This window comes from Bidens hawaiensis, unplaced genomic scaffold, assembly GCF_021521415.1.
Source record: "Bidens hawaiensis isolate Kalapana, Puna unplaced genomic scaffold, B.hawaiensis_p1.1 tig00006068_1, whole genome shotgun sequence".
Taxonomy (NCBI): domain Eukaryota; kingdom Viridiplantae; phylum Streptophyta; class Magnoliopsida; order Asterales; family Asteraceae; genus Bidens; species Bidens hawaiensis.
Window position 1 is genome coordinate 1,143,815 of NW_027491401.1, and position 22,207 is coordinate 1,166,021.

The window sequence follows — 22,207 nt, forward strand, 5'->3', positions numbered from 1 at the left end:
AATAGCAGACTATATCCGAAACCAGTTCCACTTTTACCTGCTCAAAACCCAACTCAACCCTACCCGAAACTCAAAAAAAAAACCCCGGAAAACCCGATCATAATTTGGTCAAATAGGTATACGGAACCAGTTCCACCTTTACATGATAAAAACCCGAATCGACCCTACCCTACCCAAAACCCAAAAAACCCGGTCAAATCCTGGTCAAATAGCCGACTATATCCGGAACAAGTTCCACCTTTACCTGTTCAATACCCGACTCGACCCTACCCGAAACCCAAAAAAAAATCCTGAAAAAACTCAGTCAAATACCCGACCCGGTTTATGCACACCGATATAAACATTTAAACCGGCCCATATTAAGCCCATTAACATAATCCTTGAATACAACCGCCACCAACATCAAAACCTTCTTCCAATTTCCAATCCATTCACCAGGCCGCCATTATCATTCAACATTTAGCTCACTGTAAACAATTTTGAAACCCTAGGGTTTCAAAATGGAAACTAAACACAACCTCAAGCTCGTATTCACAGTCACCTGTCTCGCTATAGTTTCAATTCTACTAGCCAACAGTTATCATAAACAACGAAAGCGTAAACAGAAGATAAGCTCGTCGTGTTACTTGGGATCGGAAGATAAACCGCAGCATAAGTTTAAGCGTGTGTTGGCGAATAACTCGTATGCTCCGTTTAAGCACTTGAAAATTGACGGTAACGTATTTATATTCATTAATTTATTAAGTAAATTATGTTTTATGAAGTTAGTTAATGTAATTTTAATTATATGTAAACCCTAGCTCGACCTGGTGGATATTATTATTATTATTATTATTATTATTAATGCCTTATGTTTGAATTCGATATTTGTGTAATCGTATTGTATGTATGAGTCTGGAGGTGCAAACGAGCCGAGCTGAGCCTCTTGTTTAACATATACAGAGCTCAAGCTCGGCTCGTTTCGATCCTTGAGTTTTTTAAGCTCGAGCTCAGCTCCGGTTCGGCTCGTTCACTATTTTTAATTAATTTTTATATTTATAATTATTTTTCCATTTCTAGTTTTATAATCGTGTTGTATGTATGAGTCTGGAGGTGCAAACGAGCCGAGCTGAGCTGAGCGTCGGCTTGTTTAACATATACAGAGCTCAAGATCGGCTCGTTTCGATCCTCGAGTTTTTCAAGCTCGGATCCGGTTCGGCTCGTTCACTATTTTTAATCAATGTTGATATTTATAATTACCTTTTCATTTCTAGTTTTATAATCGTGTTGTATGAGTCTGGGGTGCAAAGGAGTGACTAGGCTTGAGCTCGGTTTGTTTAACATAGACAGAGCTCGAGCTTGGCTTGTTTTGATCTCTATTTTTAAAGCTCGAGCTCGACTCAGGTTCACTATTTGTAATTAGTTTATATATATATATATATTTTCATTTCTAATTTTATATATAACATTATAACATAATATAATACACATTATCTAGTTATTATTCATAACATTATATATATTATTTAATAATTATTATATATGAAGATAGGCGGTAAAGTTTTCATTTCCCGTTGGTTATGATTTAGGAATGATAATGTAAGTATAACGCATAGGTGGAGTTGGTAGATATTATGTAACTTAGTTTGAATTAGATATTCGTATTATCGTATAATCCATTAGGTGTTCCTGAATCGTTTGTTTGTCTGATAAAAGATTAATGAATGATTGGTTATTTTACAGACCTACTGATTGGCACTTGTCATGTCAATTTGTTTATGGAATTATGGCAATGCGTTGATGATGCATCTATTGAGTATCGATTTTTCATTACATGCAGAAAATTCGTCGGATTTGCATCCGTATGAATCAGAGATCAAGGCTCTGTTGGAGAAATCACAGCTAGAATTTGAGTTTTTTAATGGAGTTATGGATATGAGCATGGGTGATAAGTATGTTTGGATTGATGATGAATCTAAGTTAAAAGGACTTGTTGATGTTTTGAGTAAAGAAAGAGTGTTTGCTGTGGATACTGAACAGCATAGCTTTCGGTCATTTTTAGGGTTTACAGCTCTTATTCAGGTGAGACATATAATTATATGTTAAAAAATATTGGCATTGATATTGTTAATGAGACGTTGCTTTAATGCTCAGTATCTTCTTTCTCAATTTTAGATTTCTACTAGAGATGAAGATTATTTGGTGGACACCATTGCTGTTCATGATATTATGGGGCTTCTTGGCCCTGTATTTGCCAATCCTAATATATGCAAGGTACTTTGTAGGTTTGTGCTTAAATTTTTACTTTGTTGATTGTTGGATCATATATTAGGAGTTTTCATGTTCTTTTTTGCTCAACATTTAAACGGAAGAACACTAAATAATGAATATGGATATTAAGACAATGTGGATATTGAATTTGTGTGAGTGTGACGATAGATTGTGCAAAATGTGTTACGTTTTCCAGTTTATGAAATTTCATTGTATTATGAAATTAGATGCATAACAGCATATGAAACTCTTGACTCTTCTCGTTATTTTCTTTAAAGTTAACTGCGTAGTCTTCAAAAAGGAAAATAAATTCTATTTTTCTTAGCAATTGATCCTCTAAATATACCAGCTTTCATTATTTGTCACATTGTTTGACATGGTTATTAGTATTGTACAAAGGTGTTAGCTTTATCAGTTTCTGAGATTTTATTGTATGATGAAATGAAATGCATAAGAAACTATTTACTCCTTTCATTATTTTCTAAATAATTTACTTTCTACTCTTCAATAGGAAAGTAGAATCTAGTTTTCTTAGTAATTCATCCCCTCAAGGTATCAGCATGTATTATTTGTCACACTGTTTAATGTGGTTAATAGTTTTGTACAAAAAAGTTTATAATGCTTGACAGTTTTGAAATTAAGGACTAACCAATTTGAATTTAAATAGTAAAATATTTCCTCTTTTCTCTTGCTTTATTTCTTATGTTCTTTAACTTCATGTTCTGTCTTATATGACACACTGGTTGGCTTTTCTAGGTGTTCCATGGTGCTGATAATGATGTTATATGGCTACAAAGGGATTTTCACATTTATGTTGTAAACTTATTTGACACTGCTAAGGTGAGCTGTCGTACTAAATAAAGAATGACTGCAGTTTCTGTTTGCTAATCTTACATGGTGTTTAATTGAATCATTTGCAGGCTTGTGATGTGTTATCAAAACCACAGAGATCATTAGCTTACTTACTTGAAACATATTGTGGTGTCACCACTAACAAGCTTTATCAGGTACAATTTGTCATAGTCTTTCTCTGAGACATCTTTTTGTCTAAACACAGTTTATAATTATTATATTTACCAGTAGCATGATGACCATAAGTTATTTATGAACCATGTATGCCTAATATGCCTTTTTTGTTGCAAATATGAAATCGTAGCGTGAAGATTGGCGACAACGTCCACTACCAATAGATATGGTTGAATATGCTCGGATGGATGCACACTATTTGCTTTATATTGCAGATTGTCTTGTTTCTGAACTCAAAACCCAGAAAAACGGTGAGATATGTCTCTCAACATGCTATCTATAATTAATTCAATTCTTAACAAACGTTTCTATCTACCATAGTTTGCACCAAATTTTCTTTTTTGGTCTGTCGTTTGCCTCATATAGTTTGAAGTCAGTATAAGGCTTGTTAGCTGTTTTTCTAAGTAATTATAATGACAAACGCATTTGCTTGATTGCAAAGAAACATTGACACAGATTGAGAACAACCACATAGTACAACCTTTTAAGAATGTATCTTGTTTTTTACAATAGTTTTTCTAATGTAGTTTCACAGATAATAGTGCATCAGAAAATTCAGCCGGTCTTGATGACAAGCTGTATTTTGTTTCTGAGGTCAACCGGCGTTCGAATTCTCTGTGTCTGCAACTCTTCACCAAAGATCTAGAAGCTTCCCCAGGGCAGTCTGCTGCTTCTTCTATTATTTCCCGCCATTTAAATGATCATGGAAGTTCTACAAACAACAGCCAGGTAATAATGTGTATTCGTAATGAGTTTTATACTTATATTTATAGGGGATACAATCCTACAAAAAGGGAATTATACAACCTGAAACTAAGAAACTGAAGCAAATCATATCAGCATGAATCAGCCAAATTAAATGCTAGTTAATACTTAATACTCTTAGTTTTGTTTTTATCTATATTATACAAAATCTGAGAATCTTTTGTGCGATGTCCTATTTCCATGCAGATTCAGGATCTTGTTAGACGTCTATGCTCTTGGAGGGATTTAATGGTAAACAACCTACCCTTTAGATAGAGGTGGATTATCAGGTGGTTGGTGGCGGGTTGGGTCGTATTTCGAAACGGGTTCGTTAAATGAGTAACCTTTTGTTACATGAAAAAATGGGCTAGGCCGAGTTGACTCAACAATCAAAACACTAGTTTTAGTATTAGGATAATGTATACATAGGTCACCTAACTACCACAAGGCCAACCAAGTATCAAATAACAATTTGATTTCATTTATTCCAATTCCATTTCCAAAATTGTTACATGTATCTAAAAATGACAAATACTCATGATTGTACTCAAAAGAATCAACTCTAGATAGATTGGAAAAACATATGTAAGTTGATTCAAGGTATCATTTTCATGTTACGATTATTTAGTCACTAAAGCTTTAAAAGTAGGGGCATTTTATCATTTTACATTTTTCAGCTAGTTTTCTATTACCGAATTTGTCATAAAATAAACCAAATTGATACTTTGGTGGCCTTTAAGGTTGCCTTACTGTTTTTGGACTTTGGTGACCATTATGAAATCTTTTAAATACCTGGGGTGGCCTACACATATGTTATCCCATTTTCTTCAATTTGTAATTGGTGTGCCAAATTTGACTTGCTAAATTAAGTTGTTTTGTATTAATATAAATATGTGAATAGCAAGATTTAGGAGGTGTAACTGTGATTTACTAAATCATATGTATTTGAATAGTTATATTAATATGCGAATAAAAGGTTTAAGAAATCTAAATGTTGATAGTGATGATCTAATTTTTTGAATAATAAAAAGATTTTGGTTTACCACATTAAAGATACTTTGAGCAACTTTTGGCCCATTTGACACCTTATTTAAGTTTTCCACGTCCACTTTTTACTTGTCTGCTTCTACCATTGGCTGATTTTATGCATTTTATTTCAGGCCCGTATGCATGACGAGAGCCTTAAATATGTGCTATCTGATAACAGTATTGTCTCTCTGGCTGAAAAAGTTCCATCAACTCCAACAGACATTTGCACTACAATATCACAAGCCGATATAGACATAGACATTCCAAATTCCAGTTCTACCCCTTTGTTTCCATCCTCTGTTGTCTTGAGTCATTTGGATGACTTCCCTTACCTCCTCCAAAATGAGATAACTAATCTTGATGATTTATTTCAACTAATTCTTAAAAAGCACCTCGGTCCAAACGGTTCATGTCCTTTTTCACTTTATAACTATAGTCTACGTTCTAAAACTAACATCAATTCATCAAAGAGATTAGTTTCAAAGGCAAGTGGACACAGGTTTTCAAAAAAAGTTGCTCGCAAGATTTCCCGAGAGCTTTTTGTTCAGAAGTTTTCTTGCAAAGCTCCTGTGTATCATAACTGCAGGATATATGCTAATGATGGAAGATTGTTGTGCTACTGTGATCGAAGGAAGCTTGAATGGTTAGTAGATCATTTCAGATATTTTTATTTTATTTCGTTTCAAACTAATTGTTCACTTTTAGAAATAGATTGTTATAGTTTACTCATGTTCCAATTTTAACTTTATTTGCTTGGCTTTTGGAAAATATTTTAGGACGGGGGAGTGTGTATTTTAATACATACACTTCATACATTTTATTAATAACAGATATTACTGAGATGAGATAATTTTTTGCTATCCTGTGTGGCATGTTAATTATTTGAAAACTTAATATTGGGCAAAAATGTGTTTTGAGTTAAAATTACCTGTTTAAACCCAGTTACTAGTTTTTCGTTAAGGAAATGAGCAAGTTGCCTATATAGCTTACTCTCTTTGATCTGATTTTAGCTTTGAGTAATACATGTTATCTGCACTTACAAAAAGGCTCAAACCTTCAAAAACTTTTCAACGAGAGTAATCTTTAAAGTCTAACAGGTCAAGTCAACGGCACTAATCAACTGAGATTTTGAAGCTTTTGTAAAAATTTTTAAAAGTCGATGATTTCTTTTTCAAACGGCATTTTTTTGCCACCCTTGGGATTTGAACCCTCACCGTATCTAACTTCTTGATACCACTAGGCCAATGGTAAATTTTGAAAGCTGATTACCTTTTTAATAGGGAAAACAAAGATGGGTGGTTACTCAGAACAAAAATCCAACCGAGAGTTGGTTACATCTTTTTGTGGCTTTAGCTAGGGGTGTAAACAAGCTAAGCAGCTCATGAGCCACTCGAGATCGGCTTGCTATGTTCTCGAGCTGAGCTTAAATGAGCTCGAGTCTAAAAATAAGTTTGTTTGACTAATTGGTCCATGCTTCACTTATTAAGCTTGAGTTAGCTCACCAGCCTATTATTTTATCAATTTTTAATTATTATATTAAATATATGTATTTTTAACTAAAAACATATATTATGCTATGTATAAAAGTTATAATTAAAATATATACAAAATCAGTTATAAGCGTATATAGATTAATAATAGTAGTAAACAACCAAGGCTCGAGATTGAAAACTACTCACGAGCCAAGCTTGAGATTTAGTCTTATAAATAGAGCTCAAAACGAGCCGAGCTTGAGCTCTTGTAAGTTAAATAAGCTCGGTTCAGCTTGTTCACACTTCTAGGTTTTATCTTTGTGAAGTTTACATAACCAATAATATTACCAGGTATTTGCAGCGGGACCTAGCAAAACTCGTTGACGAAGACCCACCCGCCATAATGCTTCTTTTTGAACCCAAAGGCCGCCCAGAAGATGAAGGAAATGATTTTTACGTTCAAAGTAAAAAAAATATTTGTGTAGGGTGTGGTGAAGGAAATCACTATTTACGGTACCGTATAATCCCGTCATGCTACAGAATACACTTTCCCGAACATTTAAAAAGCCACCGGTCTCATGATATTGTTTTGGTCTGTGTCGATTGCCATGAAAAAGCACATTCATCTGCTGAAAAGTACAAAAAGAAAGTAGCTTTAGAATTCGGGATACCATTATTTGTACATAAAGTGGTTAATTCTAGTGAGGAAGATGTTTCTGGATCTTCGTCATCTGTCGTCAAACTTGGTGACAGTGGTGTGTCCCCTTTAGAGTTGAGAACGGCTGCAATGGCTCTTTTAAGGCATGGTCCACGGATGCCACCTCAGCGCCGTGAGGAGTTGACACAGGTATGAAGTCCCTTGTTTTTATGAATATTAATTGCTTATGTAGTTTTTGTAGCTGGGGTGTTTATTAACCGCCGAAACCCACCGATCGTCCAAACCAAAGAAAGTCGGGTCGGTTTGAAATATGTATGGTTCGGTTTTAGCAGTTTTAATGGTTTGGTTTACGGTTTGGAGTTTGGACCTTGAAGTCGACTGTTTTATAGTTATGTATTTATATTATATTAATGAACAATCCTTACAATATTTCTAAGATTTCATACAAAACCATGCAGATGCTTTAAAAAAATTATTATTATTTTTTGTTTAAAACCGTTAAACCGGCAAAACTGAACCGTTATTTAACGGCTCAACACAATTTTTTTTCAAAATCTACAAAACCTGTTTTTGCCGATTGTGTTAGTTATGATAACATTAAAAGTAATTATTTTAATAACCTGCGATTTTAGATTAAACGATTTTGGTGGTTATATATATATTACAAGTACAATTATTCTCGAAACGAGCCTTATTTTTATTTACCTTACAGGTTGTCAAGAAATATTATGGAGGAAGAGATATATCTGACGAAGATTTAGAAAACGCTTTATTAGTAGGAATGAGTCCACACGAAAAAAGACGGTTACACAAGAAAAAAGGCATATCTTTCAACAATACTTCTCCAAACAACATTGTTTCAGACAAAGACATCAAGGGAAACAATGAAGTTCACGAGTCCGAGAATGGTTCCAATCCGGATATTACGGACCATTTTGAACAAAACGGGCTGGGTTATCCGAGTTCTGATGGGACGGTCTGTAGTTCAAAATTATCGCTATTAGGACATGGCCCACATGGTAAACAAGTAGTTGATTATTTGCTGAAGAATCATGGGGAAGTTGGGATTCAGGAGTTTTGTCAACGATGGAGGCAAGTGTTTGTTGAAAGTATTAATCCTCGATTTTTACCGGGTGGTTGGGATGTGACTCACAGGTATGTTGCACTCTGTATCTTTAATTTTTACCACTGACTTTCTTTAGTTCCAGGGCCGTCTCCAAGAATTTAAATACCTTGGCCGAGCATAAATAAAAAGGCCTGTATGCTTTAACGAAAATTTTCTATTTGCTAGCGTACATGAATAAAACTTTTATCGACCAGTTTATTATAAATAGAAACCATTCTGAGCATTTACTTATCTCATAAACCATAGCAAATAACCTTATTTTTAACACCAAAAAACATCTATATGTGATATGATATGTATAAAAAAGTTTGTGCCCCCGAACCTTATGTGCCCCGACCGATAGTGCGGCTCGCACACCCTCCGAGCCTCCCCCGTTTAGTTCATATTACTGAGTAGTGGTGTAGCTGTGCGGAGTGCATGTTTCGGTTTGGGTTAGTTTTGGGCTAAAGACCGAAGCGGTTGAATTTTTAAAAACTGTTGCTTTGGTTTTTTCGGTTTTGCTGTTTGAGCTTGAAACTTTTGGGAGGGTAAAATATGTGGCCCAAAGTAATTAATCAGGGCCTAAGGCATTTTGATAAATAAGAACTAGTTATTTGTTTTACATTTAGGCTTAAATATTTTAATTACATATTATTAAATTCTTAGGCCTGCTTGCGGTGCGCACATATGATGTATATATGTGTGAACCCTCGGGTGGGCAAAAGTGAAATTGCACTAATTTTGACGTTATTTTACTAATATCGTGAAAATAACGTTAAAAGTGACGGACGGTTAATCAGGCATCATGTAGTGGCGTTGATAGCCGAAAGACAAGGGTACATGCACCGATCAGCCGGTGTCCCGATGATTGAGTGCTATGTGCCTTATGTCCAAGGCTTGATGCAAAACTACTATCGAGCCGGGGGTCTCACCGGAAGCAGCCTCTCTATCCTTATGGGGTAGAGGTAAGGCTGTCTACATCTTACCCTCCTCAGACCCTACTATAGCTTTGCTATTGGTGGGATATACTGAGTACGATGATGATTATTAAATTCTTATAAGTCACTTAAATAAGAAGTAATGAAAATCCGTACCTATAACCAATATTTCGGTTTTTTTTCATTATTTTGATAACCGACTGGTTTTGGGTATAAACGGTTCGGTTCTCGGTTTGTTAGAAAAGATGGTTCGGTGAGTTTGGACGTGTGTGGATAATATTTATAAAAGATAGAAAGGTATAAAGGACGTTTTCAATGACAGTTTGGTTAGTTCAGTTATTTATGTATATATAAACATAACTTAACCATAATAGCTGGTTATAGAACAAAATCATAATCGAACAATCGTTTCTCAACTTCTTCAGCTATTTCAGTTTTCAGCTATTGGTTCTGCTCACCATTTGGGTATTGGTGGGACCCGTGAGTTTTTTCTTTCCGGCTATCGTCGTTACCAAAAAAGAATATTATGGCTTGTCATGTGTTACAGATTTTAGCAAGCAACCTCAATTTAACTTAGGGATGAGCACGGTTCCATACCGGTACCGATTTTGATTTTCCCGAAAACTTGGTATCGGTACTGATATCGAAAATGCTCGGTTCGGTACCGTAGGCAAAAATTTGGTAAATACCGGTATCGAAATCTCAAATAGTTGGTATTGAATTGGTATCGTATCTGGGATTATTTACTCATCCCTAATTTTATTGTTTTTGAATGTAAAATTAAGAAAATTATGATTCGACGAATTTTTATTTGTAGCGGTAGAAGAGAGTTTGGGGACTTCAGTGTATACAATCCAGCAAATAAGGCTTCTGTTGGTGCTAAGGATTAATGGAAACAACACCCCATTGTGTACAAGAAGCACATGTTGTAGTGTTGGGGTGTGTTTGCCTTTTTGTTTATTTAAAACCTTGAATCCCTTTGAAGACATTCATTTGATTTTTCAGGATGTTAGTCCAACTTTTTTTATATTTTTAGTTTATGAATTTGAACATTAAACTTCATAATGATTATGTTGCTTGTTTGTTTATTAATAGCAAAAGTAAACAAGTTTCATGTTCGCGTAGTTAAGTATACACGAACAACTTTCATGTTCGCAACACACAAGTTTACCGCTGCAACAATGCATATTTTTTTGTTTTACTTCTCCCATTAAATAATATCCGTAGATAGTTTTATTTATTTTTTTAATTTGGAGGTGTTACGTGCTTGGTTTTGTTTACTCACGGCTGGCCCTGCAACGAGTACCCTTGGTTTGGCATCCATGAATATCACCACGAGCACCGGAGACTTATGACGGTCTTGGTGGTAGGGGAGAGACGGAGGCGAGGAGCTTCCATTTGAGGGAAGACATCTTGATCGCCAATCTATAGATGAAAGAAGGCTTGCTAAAGCCGTCATTGTTATAGTGGCGTTCATATCAATGTAACGTCTTGTAATATATTACCATTGACCTAACTTATAGTTCACTAAGTTTCATTATGTAACATGATATACATTATCATCAGGGTAACTTGTTATAAAACACCGGTTTCCAATTTCATTACTTAACGTGTTGTTATAAATTACCATAAGTGTAACATGTTGCCATAAAATGTATGTTTTTGACATGAATAGTATAGCATCTCATGTTCCACATCTTGTGTAAGGCCCCGTTACCGGTGCCTCACCTTAACGTTGGATTTACTCATAAACACAATTCTAAATATCAAAGTTAATTAAAACTTTACGCGGAATTTGAAACTTCAACCAATATATTACATATCCATCATTTCTTGTCTTAACAAACATTCATAGTTATTTAAAATTAACATAGTCTTTAAAACAATTTAACATTTCTTTGAGATGCCAGTATCTTCAATTCCATGCCATGTGCTTCCTCTTATGCAAATTGCCTCAATCTACTCACCCGCGTGCATACTAAAAGTCAGCTACGCTGAGTGAGTTCTAGTTAATCATGTAACATACATTACATCCATATACATATACATGTATCCAAAGACACATACTTTCGTCTTCTCTTACATACTTACGTACATACTTTCATTCTTACATATACCTTTTAAGAGCATTCTGCCCTATAGCTTTCGCCGATATTATTAGGGTCAGTTCCCTGCATTCGCCGATAGTATTATGGTCGGTTCCCTGCATTCGCCGATAGTATTAGGGTCGGTTCCCTACATTCGTCGATAGTATTAGGGTCGGTTCCCTTCATTCGCCGATAGTATTAGGGTCGGTTCCCTACATTCGTCGATAGTATTAGGGTCGGTTCCCTTCATTCGCCGATATTATTAGGGTCGGTTCCCTACATTCGTACTACTATAACATACATGTCCTTTACATACATTCCTTGACAATACGTACAATCTCCGAAGAGCGTTCACGTACCATCAACATATCATACTTACGTTATTCATACATCATATATATTCATATCATATCATTCATACATCATACATATCAATCATATCTTTAACTACCACTAGACGGTACATGCAATATCCGAAGATCGTTCACACACCGTCAAGAAATAATCATACATAAATCATACAAAGCATAGACTTACCACTTAAGGTAAGTGTATTAACTATCATATCGAGTATGCACACAGCTCCGAAAACATAACAAGGAAATGGGCTAGAAACTCACTTGAATGTGGTTACGTTCACCGTTTATGGTAATCCCTTTCTTGAGCTGTGCACGACTAACTGTATAACAATTACACGTATCAATTAACTATCACTAACCATATCGTCTTCCTAGTGCAATTATTACCCACAACTAACGGGGGTCCGGGGGCAGCGCCCCTGGCAGCGGGGTTCTAGGGGCGGCAGCCCCTAGCGGGGTCCAAGGGGCAGAGCCCCTGAAAAATTTTATTTACATTAACTGCTTTAACACATTTTCCATTAGGGTTTTAATTTATTTTCTAATTCGTTAACTCATTCCTCATAACGAATTAAGTCTGATTTGCCATCTGATTCGTTACCTTTTATATATGAGCGGACATAAAGGTAAGCGAACATACACGTTAAACAAACTTAACTTAAGCGGACTTATCATTAAGCGAACTTGGATTCTGGCGAACTTATTTCAAGTGAAGTTAACAGCTTGCGAACTTGCATGTAGCGAAGTTGACCCCGGGCGAACTTGCAGGTAGCGAAGTCAACCCCCAGACGAACTTAATATTAGCGAACCTATATACTTTGCGAACTTATTGGGCGAAGTTATTCAATACAGCTACGGATTTGATTTTTAACCCCAAAACATCTTTGTTTCAACATGTAAACCCTTGATATGCTGCTAACCAATCCCGTAAATGTCCCCGTGGCCATTTTTGGATAAAATACGACCCGAAAACGCATAAAGTTTGGACCTTTAAGATTAAAACGTTCAATACACGTAGTCGTACCTAGCCCTAGGTTCGTTAAGTTCGTTTCCAACGTCAAGTTTGCTACTTTACATTTCGTTTGGATCCGATTTACTTTATGTTTAAGTTTCTTGGCTATCCGTTCATAAAAACGTAAGCTTTAAAGATAAAAGACATACATTTACGCGTTTTAAAGTTACGGTTTAGCTTGGTTATGAACTTTAGGTCTTGTATCTATCTTGCACTACGAGGATCTATCAAGAATCGACTTTCGTTTGGCTCGGATCTCGCTTCTCCCTTTCGGCCGTATATAGTGGTGTAGGATGTGTGTGTGTTTTGAGTGTGTAGAGATTAAGATGAAATGAAATGAGGATTTAGGGTATTAGGGTGGTTTAAGGGGGTATTTATATCCCCTAAGGCCCATGGACCTAAGGCCCATTATTCCTTAATCCACCTTAATTAATCTAAGTCCACGAACCTTTCTTTGTTTAATATCGATTAATTATTTAACACACGACAATTTAACGCAACTTTCTTTATTAAATATTAGAATATTTAGGATGTTACATCTTGCCATATACTATTAAGACATATTATTGAACATATTTTAATTGCTTTGCCCACTAGAATATATCTATATACAGTTTTATTTTATTTTTAATTTGGATGCCTTAATTAAGTATGGGCGTAAAGCATGTGCTTGGTATCACTGATCCATATGCCAGCCCTGTAACAAGTACCCTATGTTTGGCATCCATGGAAACCACCACAAACACCGGAGATGCAGAGCATCCATGTGAGGGGATAATGAGAGTTCATCATGGTCGCCAATGCAGATGAAATAAGGCTTGATGAAGGTGAAGCTGAGCTGAAGTTGTCATTGTTATGACGACGTTCATGTCAATGTTAATTCTTGTTATATATTACCATCGTCCATTCCTTTCATTCCTGACTTAACTTATAGTCCACTAAGTTTCATTATCTAACGTGTTGTTATAAAACACTCACTTTCAATTTCATTACTTAACGTGTTGTTATAAATTACCATCAGTGTAACATGTCATAAAACACCCCACTGCCTCGTACCGAATCACAATACAACACATAATTAATTTTATTTTATTAACAATGACCATCGAAAATGTACAATTAACTCTTAATCTTTTTTAGTTAATTATAAATAAAAAATGCCAACCCATCCAGGTTTTTGTCACACTATGTGTTACGTCAGAGCGTTTTGCTCTTGTGACGGCATAACGACTGTCAAGTGACAGCCGAAGGTATTTTCCCGGGAGAGTGCCCAACCAAATTTTGAAGCCAGCGTGAGTCCACTTAAGACAAGTTAGTATGCCTAGAGTGAGGTAAAAATGCTTTCAAAATTTAAGAAGGAAGGTAGCCTAACATAAAATAAAAGAAAATCGTTTCAAAATAATAATAATAATAATTATCTATACTATATACTTATATATAATCTACAATTGATGGGCAAACTACGACGCTTTAAATAATTTACAACATTTAATGCATGAGGTACAACATAATTAATTAGGGGCACAAATGTCATTCTAACATTAAATCTCACGTGCATTTGCCATGTCTTCAAAATAATTAAAAGTTTAATCCTTTAAAATTACACCATTGGTTCTTGGTCTTTTACATATATATTATTCTATTTCATTTTTAACCAAACTACCTCCACGATTTTTAAACGGTCATAACTTTTTCGTGCGTTAATTTTTTTTAAAAATAAATGGCATCATAAAAACGATCATTTTATTTCTTTAATTTGGGTATCATATTGCTATAGTTTTCGAAGTAAAAAAAATTATGCAAAAGTGTGTGCGGTTTTCTTTTGATGGTTTTTTACACGTTTACAGTCAACTTTACACGGGTTTTTTTTCGTCAAAACTGGAACTAAACTTTTTCTAAATAAAACCCAACTAAACTGGACCATTACCAACGATTAGGTTCTGATATAGTTTGTACTTCGATAAAAAAATTGAGTTTAAAATTTAAAACAAGAATTATTAATCACCTTCACTTCAAACTAATCATCAACTAATACATTATTAAGAGAATCATACCATGAACAAAGATAACTCTAGTCATATAAATAATAAACCTTATTATAATAAATAGAAGACGAAATAATAACAAGAACACAAATTATAAAAAAACCCACTGGAAATTTGGCTAAATTAAAGTTGTAATAGACGAGTTTGCTCGTATTAAATAAAACTATGGTTAACTATATTTTAACTATGTCTAATATATACTCTCTCCGTCCCAATATAACTGTCATAGTTTGACTTTTCAAGTCTTTCTTTTACAAACTTGACCATAAATATTTTTGTTCGTGTCATGTAATACTTGATGAAAATTATATCAATGTAAAATACATTTAAAACCCAATCCATTCATATATTTTACATCAAGTATTATATAACACAAACAAAAATATTGTCGGTCAAAGTTAAACAAGAAATACTTGAAAAATCAAACAAAGACACTTATAATGGGACGGAGGGAGTATATATTATATATAATACTAAATAAGTAAATAATTAACATTTCAATATGTACGGCCACCTCTGGTTTCAACCGTGAAACAAAACTGGTGAATGTTCTCACAGTTTTAAACGAAATAATGAACACCCAAAAATTTGTTATATGATTCTCAAAGTATATGTTTATAGTTTCTCGCTGCATCACGTGCGCCACTCTTCTAGTAATAACTAGTCAGTTGTCCGCGCTATGCAGCGGAGTACGTGTGCAAACCTGATGACGGTGCGTTCATAACTCGAAATTGGGCGCGTAACACGTGCAAAGCCAGTATGTGTTTAACTGACAGTTGAACACATATAACCGGCACCTGAATGCATGTTACATGCATTAAACATGCTTAACCGACATCATGTGTGTAACTCACGTTGATTACTTGTGCGTTACGTGGTGTTGGGCGCTTACCAAGGTTGGGTAATGCTCGTTACGTGGTGTTGGACACATATTTATCGGGTATGGTACGTGTAAACAATGTCATCACGTAACTTATGCCTATAATGTACAACAATTTCAAATAAATCGATTTTCAAACCAATCCGTTTTGATCCGAAACCCATCTGGACCAGACACCGTTTTAACTCGAAACCCGTTTCGACCCGATACCCTTTAGACATGACCCCTTTTGACCTGAACCCACCCCGACACGAACCAAATTAACCAGCTTTTGTATTGACATCTTCCGACTCTAATTCATTTTGACCCATGATTCGAACCGCCCGGCCTGACCCGTTGTTGTTACAAACCGGTAATCACGTAAATGTTAACTTTTTTAAATTAATAAACTCTAGCAATATCATACTCAAATTAAAGAGAATAAAATGTTCGTTTTTATATAATAATTTTCTTAAGAAAATATTAACGTGTGAAAAAGTTATGAACGTTTAAAAGTCGTGGATGTAGTTTGTTTTAAATAAGGGGTAGATGTGTAATTATTCTATAAATTAATAAAATTTTATTAAAGTTATAGGACTAAAATTGAAACTATTATCTAAGAAACTAAAGGAACCATATGCTTTATATATAGTCGAGATAATAATGCTAAATCTCCGCGCCTCACGTAAACTTAAAAAGCCAATAATTACGGATTCTCCCTTCTTCACGCCATCCCTTTCCATTAATAATATTATTTCCTCCTTTCCATTTTCCCGCTTAATCAGTCCTCCTTTAAAACCTCCACACCTTTTTCTTCACACACACACACACACACTCTAACTACCTAACAACCTTCTTCCAACCGTCATGAACCACCGTCGCTTCCACCACCGCTCCACCGCAGTCGCCGGCTACTTCCGGTACCTTAAACCCGGCGCACTGGCTCAACTCCGTGACCGTAAAATCAACGCTAAAACACAGATCTCGGTTTCTCGAGCTTTACCTTTGTCACCGTGTAGATCTATCAACGGAGGTGGTTTCAGTCAACAACAGGAAGGTTCCGGCACTGACGCCGTTAGTGACGGTGAATTGCCGTTGAGTTTGGTGAGATGTTATGGTCCGTGGTGTCCGCAACGGAAGAAGCTAATGGCCGTTAAATGTGTATCGTATTCTTCACCTGTTATTGATTGAAGTAGTTTTGAGTTTATTTGTAGATGTTTATCAATTTTAGGTTAGTTTTTAATTGATGTGAAATTATTATAATCATTTCAAAGCATGAGCAATAAAAGTCATTACTCAGCTTATAATCTAATATTATAATTCCTTCCGTTGTTTCTAGTCTAAATAATTTGTATATTTTTCAAAGGATTATGCGAAAAATATGTTAATCATTTGAAAGCATGATCAATGAAAACCATTAATAAATAATAATCGTATCTTGTATTCTAATTGTATTGTTATTAGTTTTAATTTATATGTTTCCGCCGAGATTTTATCTAAAGCCTTTTATATCTAGTTATCTACTAATGCTGCTGGTTCCGGTCAACAACACGAAGGTTCCGGTGGTGTTGAAAGTGAATTGGCGTTGATTTTGTCGAGAGTTTGAGTTTGTGTCCTTGTTGTCTGCCGCGGAAGAAGCTAATGGCAGTTAGATTGTATCGTATTCTGAACGTACTGTCGGATGTTACTGGACCTGTTATTGATGCTTTCACTAATTGATTGAAGTAGTTTTTCGTCTATATTGCTGTGTAAAAACAAATATACATTAGTTCATATGTAGTTGTTTATTGATTTTACGTTAGTTTAATCTGAAGGATTATGTGAAAAACATGTTAATCATATCAAAGCATGATGAATGAAAGTCATTAATTAATAATCACATCTAATATTCTAATTGTATTGGTTCTAGTCTTAATTTGTATATTTTTTAGATTCTCTCTATTTGTAAGAGTGTAACTGAACGAGCCGAGCCAGAGCTCTACTAGCCTCAAGCTCGGCCCATTCTGACTTACTATTGGCTCAATTTTATGGTCCACATGAGGAAGAAACTAATGGCAGTTAGACGTTAGACCTGTATTGTTTTCTGACCCTCTGAAGGTCCTGAGTCTGTTATTGGTGTTTCGCTAATGATTTCATAGTTGCTCATTGCTTCAAGTAGTTTTGAGTTTATGCTGTTTTGTAAAAGTAAACATACATGTGTTTATTTGTAGTTGTTTACTTGTTTATCAATTTTAGGTTAGTTTCTAGTCTACTGAACGATTACACGAATACTAGGCTAATTATTTCAAAGCATGATCAATAAAAGTCATTAATCAATCGTATTTAATTGTCATGCTAAAAGATTAATTTGTATATTTCCTCTGAGATTGTCATGCTTTTGTAGATGTCTTTCTTTTATTCTTCATTTATCACACATGTTCTTATTATTTGATGGATAAATGAATTGAAATTACTCAATTAAACTTCATTATTTTGCATTTAATGCTTATCAAATGATTGATAATTTTGTTTGATGTACTAATTGGTTGGATTTTTATATATGTGGATATTAACAGGCACACCAATTGTTAATTTTATAGATCTTATTGTTGATATTATCTTAGATAATGTTTAATCTGAAATAGTGAAAATGTTTAATCTTATATATATGTGGAGTTGTGGACATAACCTACTTCATTATTAATCTTAGATAATGCTTGATATTTAGATTTTTGTTGCAATCTTCAACTCTATATCATATGTTTTTTCACTATTACATTATACACGTAATCAATTGTCCTCACCATTACCAATAGTTGAATGTTAGATATTTATTTTTCCAGTGTGATGTTAGGCGATAAGATATCTTTGAAAATCTTTCATGGCTGGAACGTTAACGACTGCAAATTCTTTTAATTTTAATACAAGACCAGTGTCAGTGGCGAAGCTTGGACGCGAACGCCCGGGGTGGGGGGGGGGGGCTCAAAATGTATAAAAAATTTCATAAACGTGGGGGACCGGGCTTAAATTTTTGTTCGAAAACAGGTAAATTTACTTATTTACACTACGCATAAAAAATTTCGGAGGAAAACAGCTAAATTTACACTAAAGCACGAAAAAATCGGGGGGGGGGGGGGGGGGTTGGAGGGCTGGGGCCACCCCTGGCCCCTCCATATTCTTCGCCTCTGATCAGTTTCATATGATAGAGGTTCAGTATGTTAGTGCTCTCTTGAAGACGCTATTACGTTATAATGTGTTGATTCTTATTACTTTATGCTGCAACTGTTTAAAAGAATATTGATTCTGATTAAGGAAGCATGACAGATCTGTTAGTCTGTTAATGCAACAAGTCATTATGTGCTTCATTTATACTACAAAACTTTGTATTCCTCAGTCTTTTAATATTGTAAGCTTACTTAAGATATGATGAATAACCAAAAGATCTTTGCTAACATTAATGAAAGAAACGACAACGATCGTTTATACCAAGTAGTTATGTCAACTCACTTCAATAAGATTTTACAGACGGACTCATTGATTCCAATATAGTAGTGTGTTCACTGTTTGCATGACCAATCGTTGTTTTGATCACGTGACTGCTATCGATAGTCTGCCGATGAATCTGTGACAAATGTTTTGGATTTCCATCTTACTTAAGCTGCAAAACAGCTAAAGGCATGTCTTTATGGAAGGAAACTAAAGCTGTAAGACTTTTGTTATCTCTTCCACTTATTTAATGACTTATGTTCACCTATTGCTTACTCAGCTTTGGTGGCAATTTCACAACTGATCACATTTTACCTGAAGGAAGCATTCACAAAGACAGCCCGACTGCTAAATATTTTCCTGACCATAGCGTGATCGCAAAAACTATCAACTCTTATTGAAGTCGGAGTGGTAATGGTGAAATTATGGCCAGGGGTACTTTTTGCCAATATGAACATTGTTAACAAGCTCTTGAATGCCAAGGCTAAGTCACTTAAATCCCAAATGTCCATTCGTACCCGTTAAACCCTTTGTCTTCAAATATCTTCTTAATAGTTAATAATAATATGTTCTACTTTTGACTGGTCATGAACAATACACTATTGACCTAGCTAACAACATTAATGAGATACGGCCCGGTCAAGAGGTCAACCAATACCAGAAAGTCATTCATGTGCACAGCCCGTTTCGACACGGAGGTATTCTTTACAGTTCATTGTTTTTATTCCGGTTTAGATAGAGTTGAGCACATCAGTGTTCCAAATTCCAAATCGTATTCGATACATTTTATGCAAAAAGTCACAAAAAACTGCACAAAAGTGTTGTTTTAAATCGTACTTCGAAAGCATTTATTTGAATATAGTTATCGTAATCATATATAACATATCGATTATTTTTGAGAAAGTTTTAACCCTTTGGTCACGTGTCCGTCTGCGCAAACTAGCTAGTTACTATGAACTATCCATTTTGACTTGTTATTGCTAAATCACTTAATCCTAAATTTCCATTCTTACCCTTTAAACCTTTTGTCTTGAAATATCTTTTGAATGACTAATAATATGTCCCACTTTGTTTCAGATCCTGTGAAGATAGTCAGATACACTATTGAGAATTGACCTATCTAACAATATTAATGTAACAATAATATTAATGAGATCCTGCCCGGTCAACACGTCAACCAATACTGGAAAGTCGTTCACACGTACATCCCATTTCGACATTAAGGTATGTTTTACAGTTCACTGATTATATCCCGGTTTACATTTTGTGTGATTGATGACATCAAATAGAATTGAGCAACATCAATGTTCCATATCATATGGTTTTCAAAATACCTTTTATGCTAAAAATATTTTAAAAATGCAGCACGAAGCGCTGGAAGGTCAACGTAACTTGTTTTAAATCGTACTTGAATTAATGTACCATACACGCAAACACTTAAAATTTCTAAAGCGTTTACTTAAACTTCGATTGTTTTTGAAAAAGTTTTAAATATTTGGTTAAGTGTTGTCTGCTCAATCTAACTCGACTCGTACACAAATAGTATCTAAAGTTAAAAACTATCCTTTTGATTTATTACTCGACCTGCTTGTTTTGTCACCTCTATTTAAACACTGAAAGTAGTGTTTAATAGTGAACTGTTTTCAAATGCATATTTCAAATAGTAAGGTTACTATTTTATAAATGCAACCACTCCAATTAGAAACCAAATTTTGTCACACACATACACACACACAATATATATATATATATATATATTCAACACTTATTGTAAATATGCTGTACTAGCATGGATGTCGAAAACTAAAATCCAAATAAATACATTCACAATATAGAACGAAAAATTTAAACATCCCTGTAATACGGAGGATAAAAACTAGTTTAAGTATAAAAGGAAAAGAAAATTGTTTTAATACATTTCTATGTCTATAAACGAACTATTTTTTTATATTTAAAATGGTTATTATTTGTTATTTTTATTGTTCCAATAGAAACTTGATTTTTAATTAAATATCATCTTAACTGTTTAACTATTTGTTAACCATATGGTTTTATGGTGGCTATATACTACACTAAAATGTCATTATATTTATAAAATAATCTTATAGCCCACGTAAAGCTTAATTTTTCAGTCTACTATGATAGGCATTTTTTTAAAAATAAAATCAAAGTTGATTATATCCCAATTTTCAAAGGCACGTGCTTTAAACTCGTTATATTAAACAAAAATAAAATGATATCTATCATGGGAAATTGGAAACTCGTATAAAGTGTTTTGTATTACTTGCTTTTTGTATTTAAACAACTAAATACTAGAAGAAACAAAAAATAGAACATACCCATACAATACAGGGCGCACACAAATAGAGAAGACCAGGAGAGAGGTTGTTTAATGAGAAAAGTTAACATATAAATAAAATTAACATGCTAATTATGAAAATAATGTAGAGTGATTATATATTACTCTATGATATAATTACATAATTACTGTATTTATTTGATTCTCATAATTAACACGTTAATTTCATTTGTATTTGATTCAAACCATTGTTCTTTTAACATAGTTATATTTGTAAAATGTGTTACATATTTTAAAAGACATGTTTAAATGATTATAACTATATTTTACTCATATTTCAAAAATTAAAAAATGTTTGATTTTATGTTATAGTTTTTATAAGAAAATTCTAAAGCGTATAAAAGTTATTTGAGTTTAAAAAAGTTGATGAAACATGTATTTAACGATAAGAGTCAACAAGATGAAATCAATGTTTTACCTCTTCCAACTTTTACTAACTTCCAACCCTTGCCACCTCACCAGTTCGTTTGATCGAACGCTCATGTTGAATTCTACGTTTTTGCTTTCTCGACCATTATTTTTGTTTGATCAAATGCTCGTATTGCTTTCTACGTTTTTAGACAAATTGTATTATATATTTGATTCTTACTATATGTGTGTATTTGAGGAGGGATAATCTTGTTTGATACCAAACCGATTCTAACTACTTTATACGAGCCGATGTGTTAGCCTCCCACTGGGCTTGCATTTTCATTGCGGTTATGTGATTTCGTAACCTTCTTTTTATGTGTAAAATCAAAATCAAAATATTTACAAGTATTTATATAAATTTGCATAACTTTTCAAATGATTTTTATAGTTC

At 34.2% G+C, this 22,207-nt stretch overlaps 1 protein-coding gene across 1 annotated transcript; it reads left to right on the forward strand.

The window, feature by feature from the left end:
- Positions 1 to 451: 451 nt before the first annotated feature.
- On the forward strand, positions 452 to 10,368 carry LOC143631433 (protein RRP6-like 3). Its single transcript, XM_077100205.1, has 12 exons — positions 452 to 714; positions 1,820 to 2,061; positions 2,155 to 2,253; positions 3,007 to 3,090; positions 3,171 to 3,257; positions 3,407 to 3,527; positions 3,812 to 4,005; positions 4,228 to 4,272; positions 5,181 to 5,692; positions 6,873 to 7,368; positions 7,892 to 8,334; positions 10,040 to 10,368. The coding sequence occupies exons 1-12, from the start codon at positions 501 to 503 to the stop codon at positions 10,110 to 10,112; spliced, it is 2,610 nt and encodes an 869-aa protein (XP_076956320.1). The 5' UTR covers positions 452 to 500; the 3' UTR covers positions 10,113 to 10,368.
- The last annotated feature ends 11,839 nt before the right edge of the window (positions 10,369 to 22,207 follow it).

Excerpts from the sequence above, each read along its gene's own strand:
- LOC143631433 (XM_077100205.1), top strand. The coding sequence starts at position 501 with ATGGAAACTAAACACAACCTCAAGCTCGTATTCACAGTCACCTGTCTC. Across the intron at positions 2,062-2,154 it reads GGTTTACAGCTCTTATTCAG|ATTTCTACTAGAGATGAAGA; the intron begins GTGAGACATATA and ends TCTCAATTTTAG. Across the intron at positions 3,528-3,811 it reads ACTCAAAACCCAGAAAAACG|ATAATAGTGCATCAGAAAAT; the intron begins GTGAGATATGTC and ends GTAGTTTCACAG.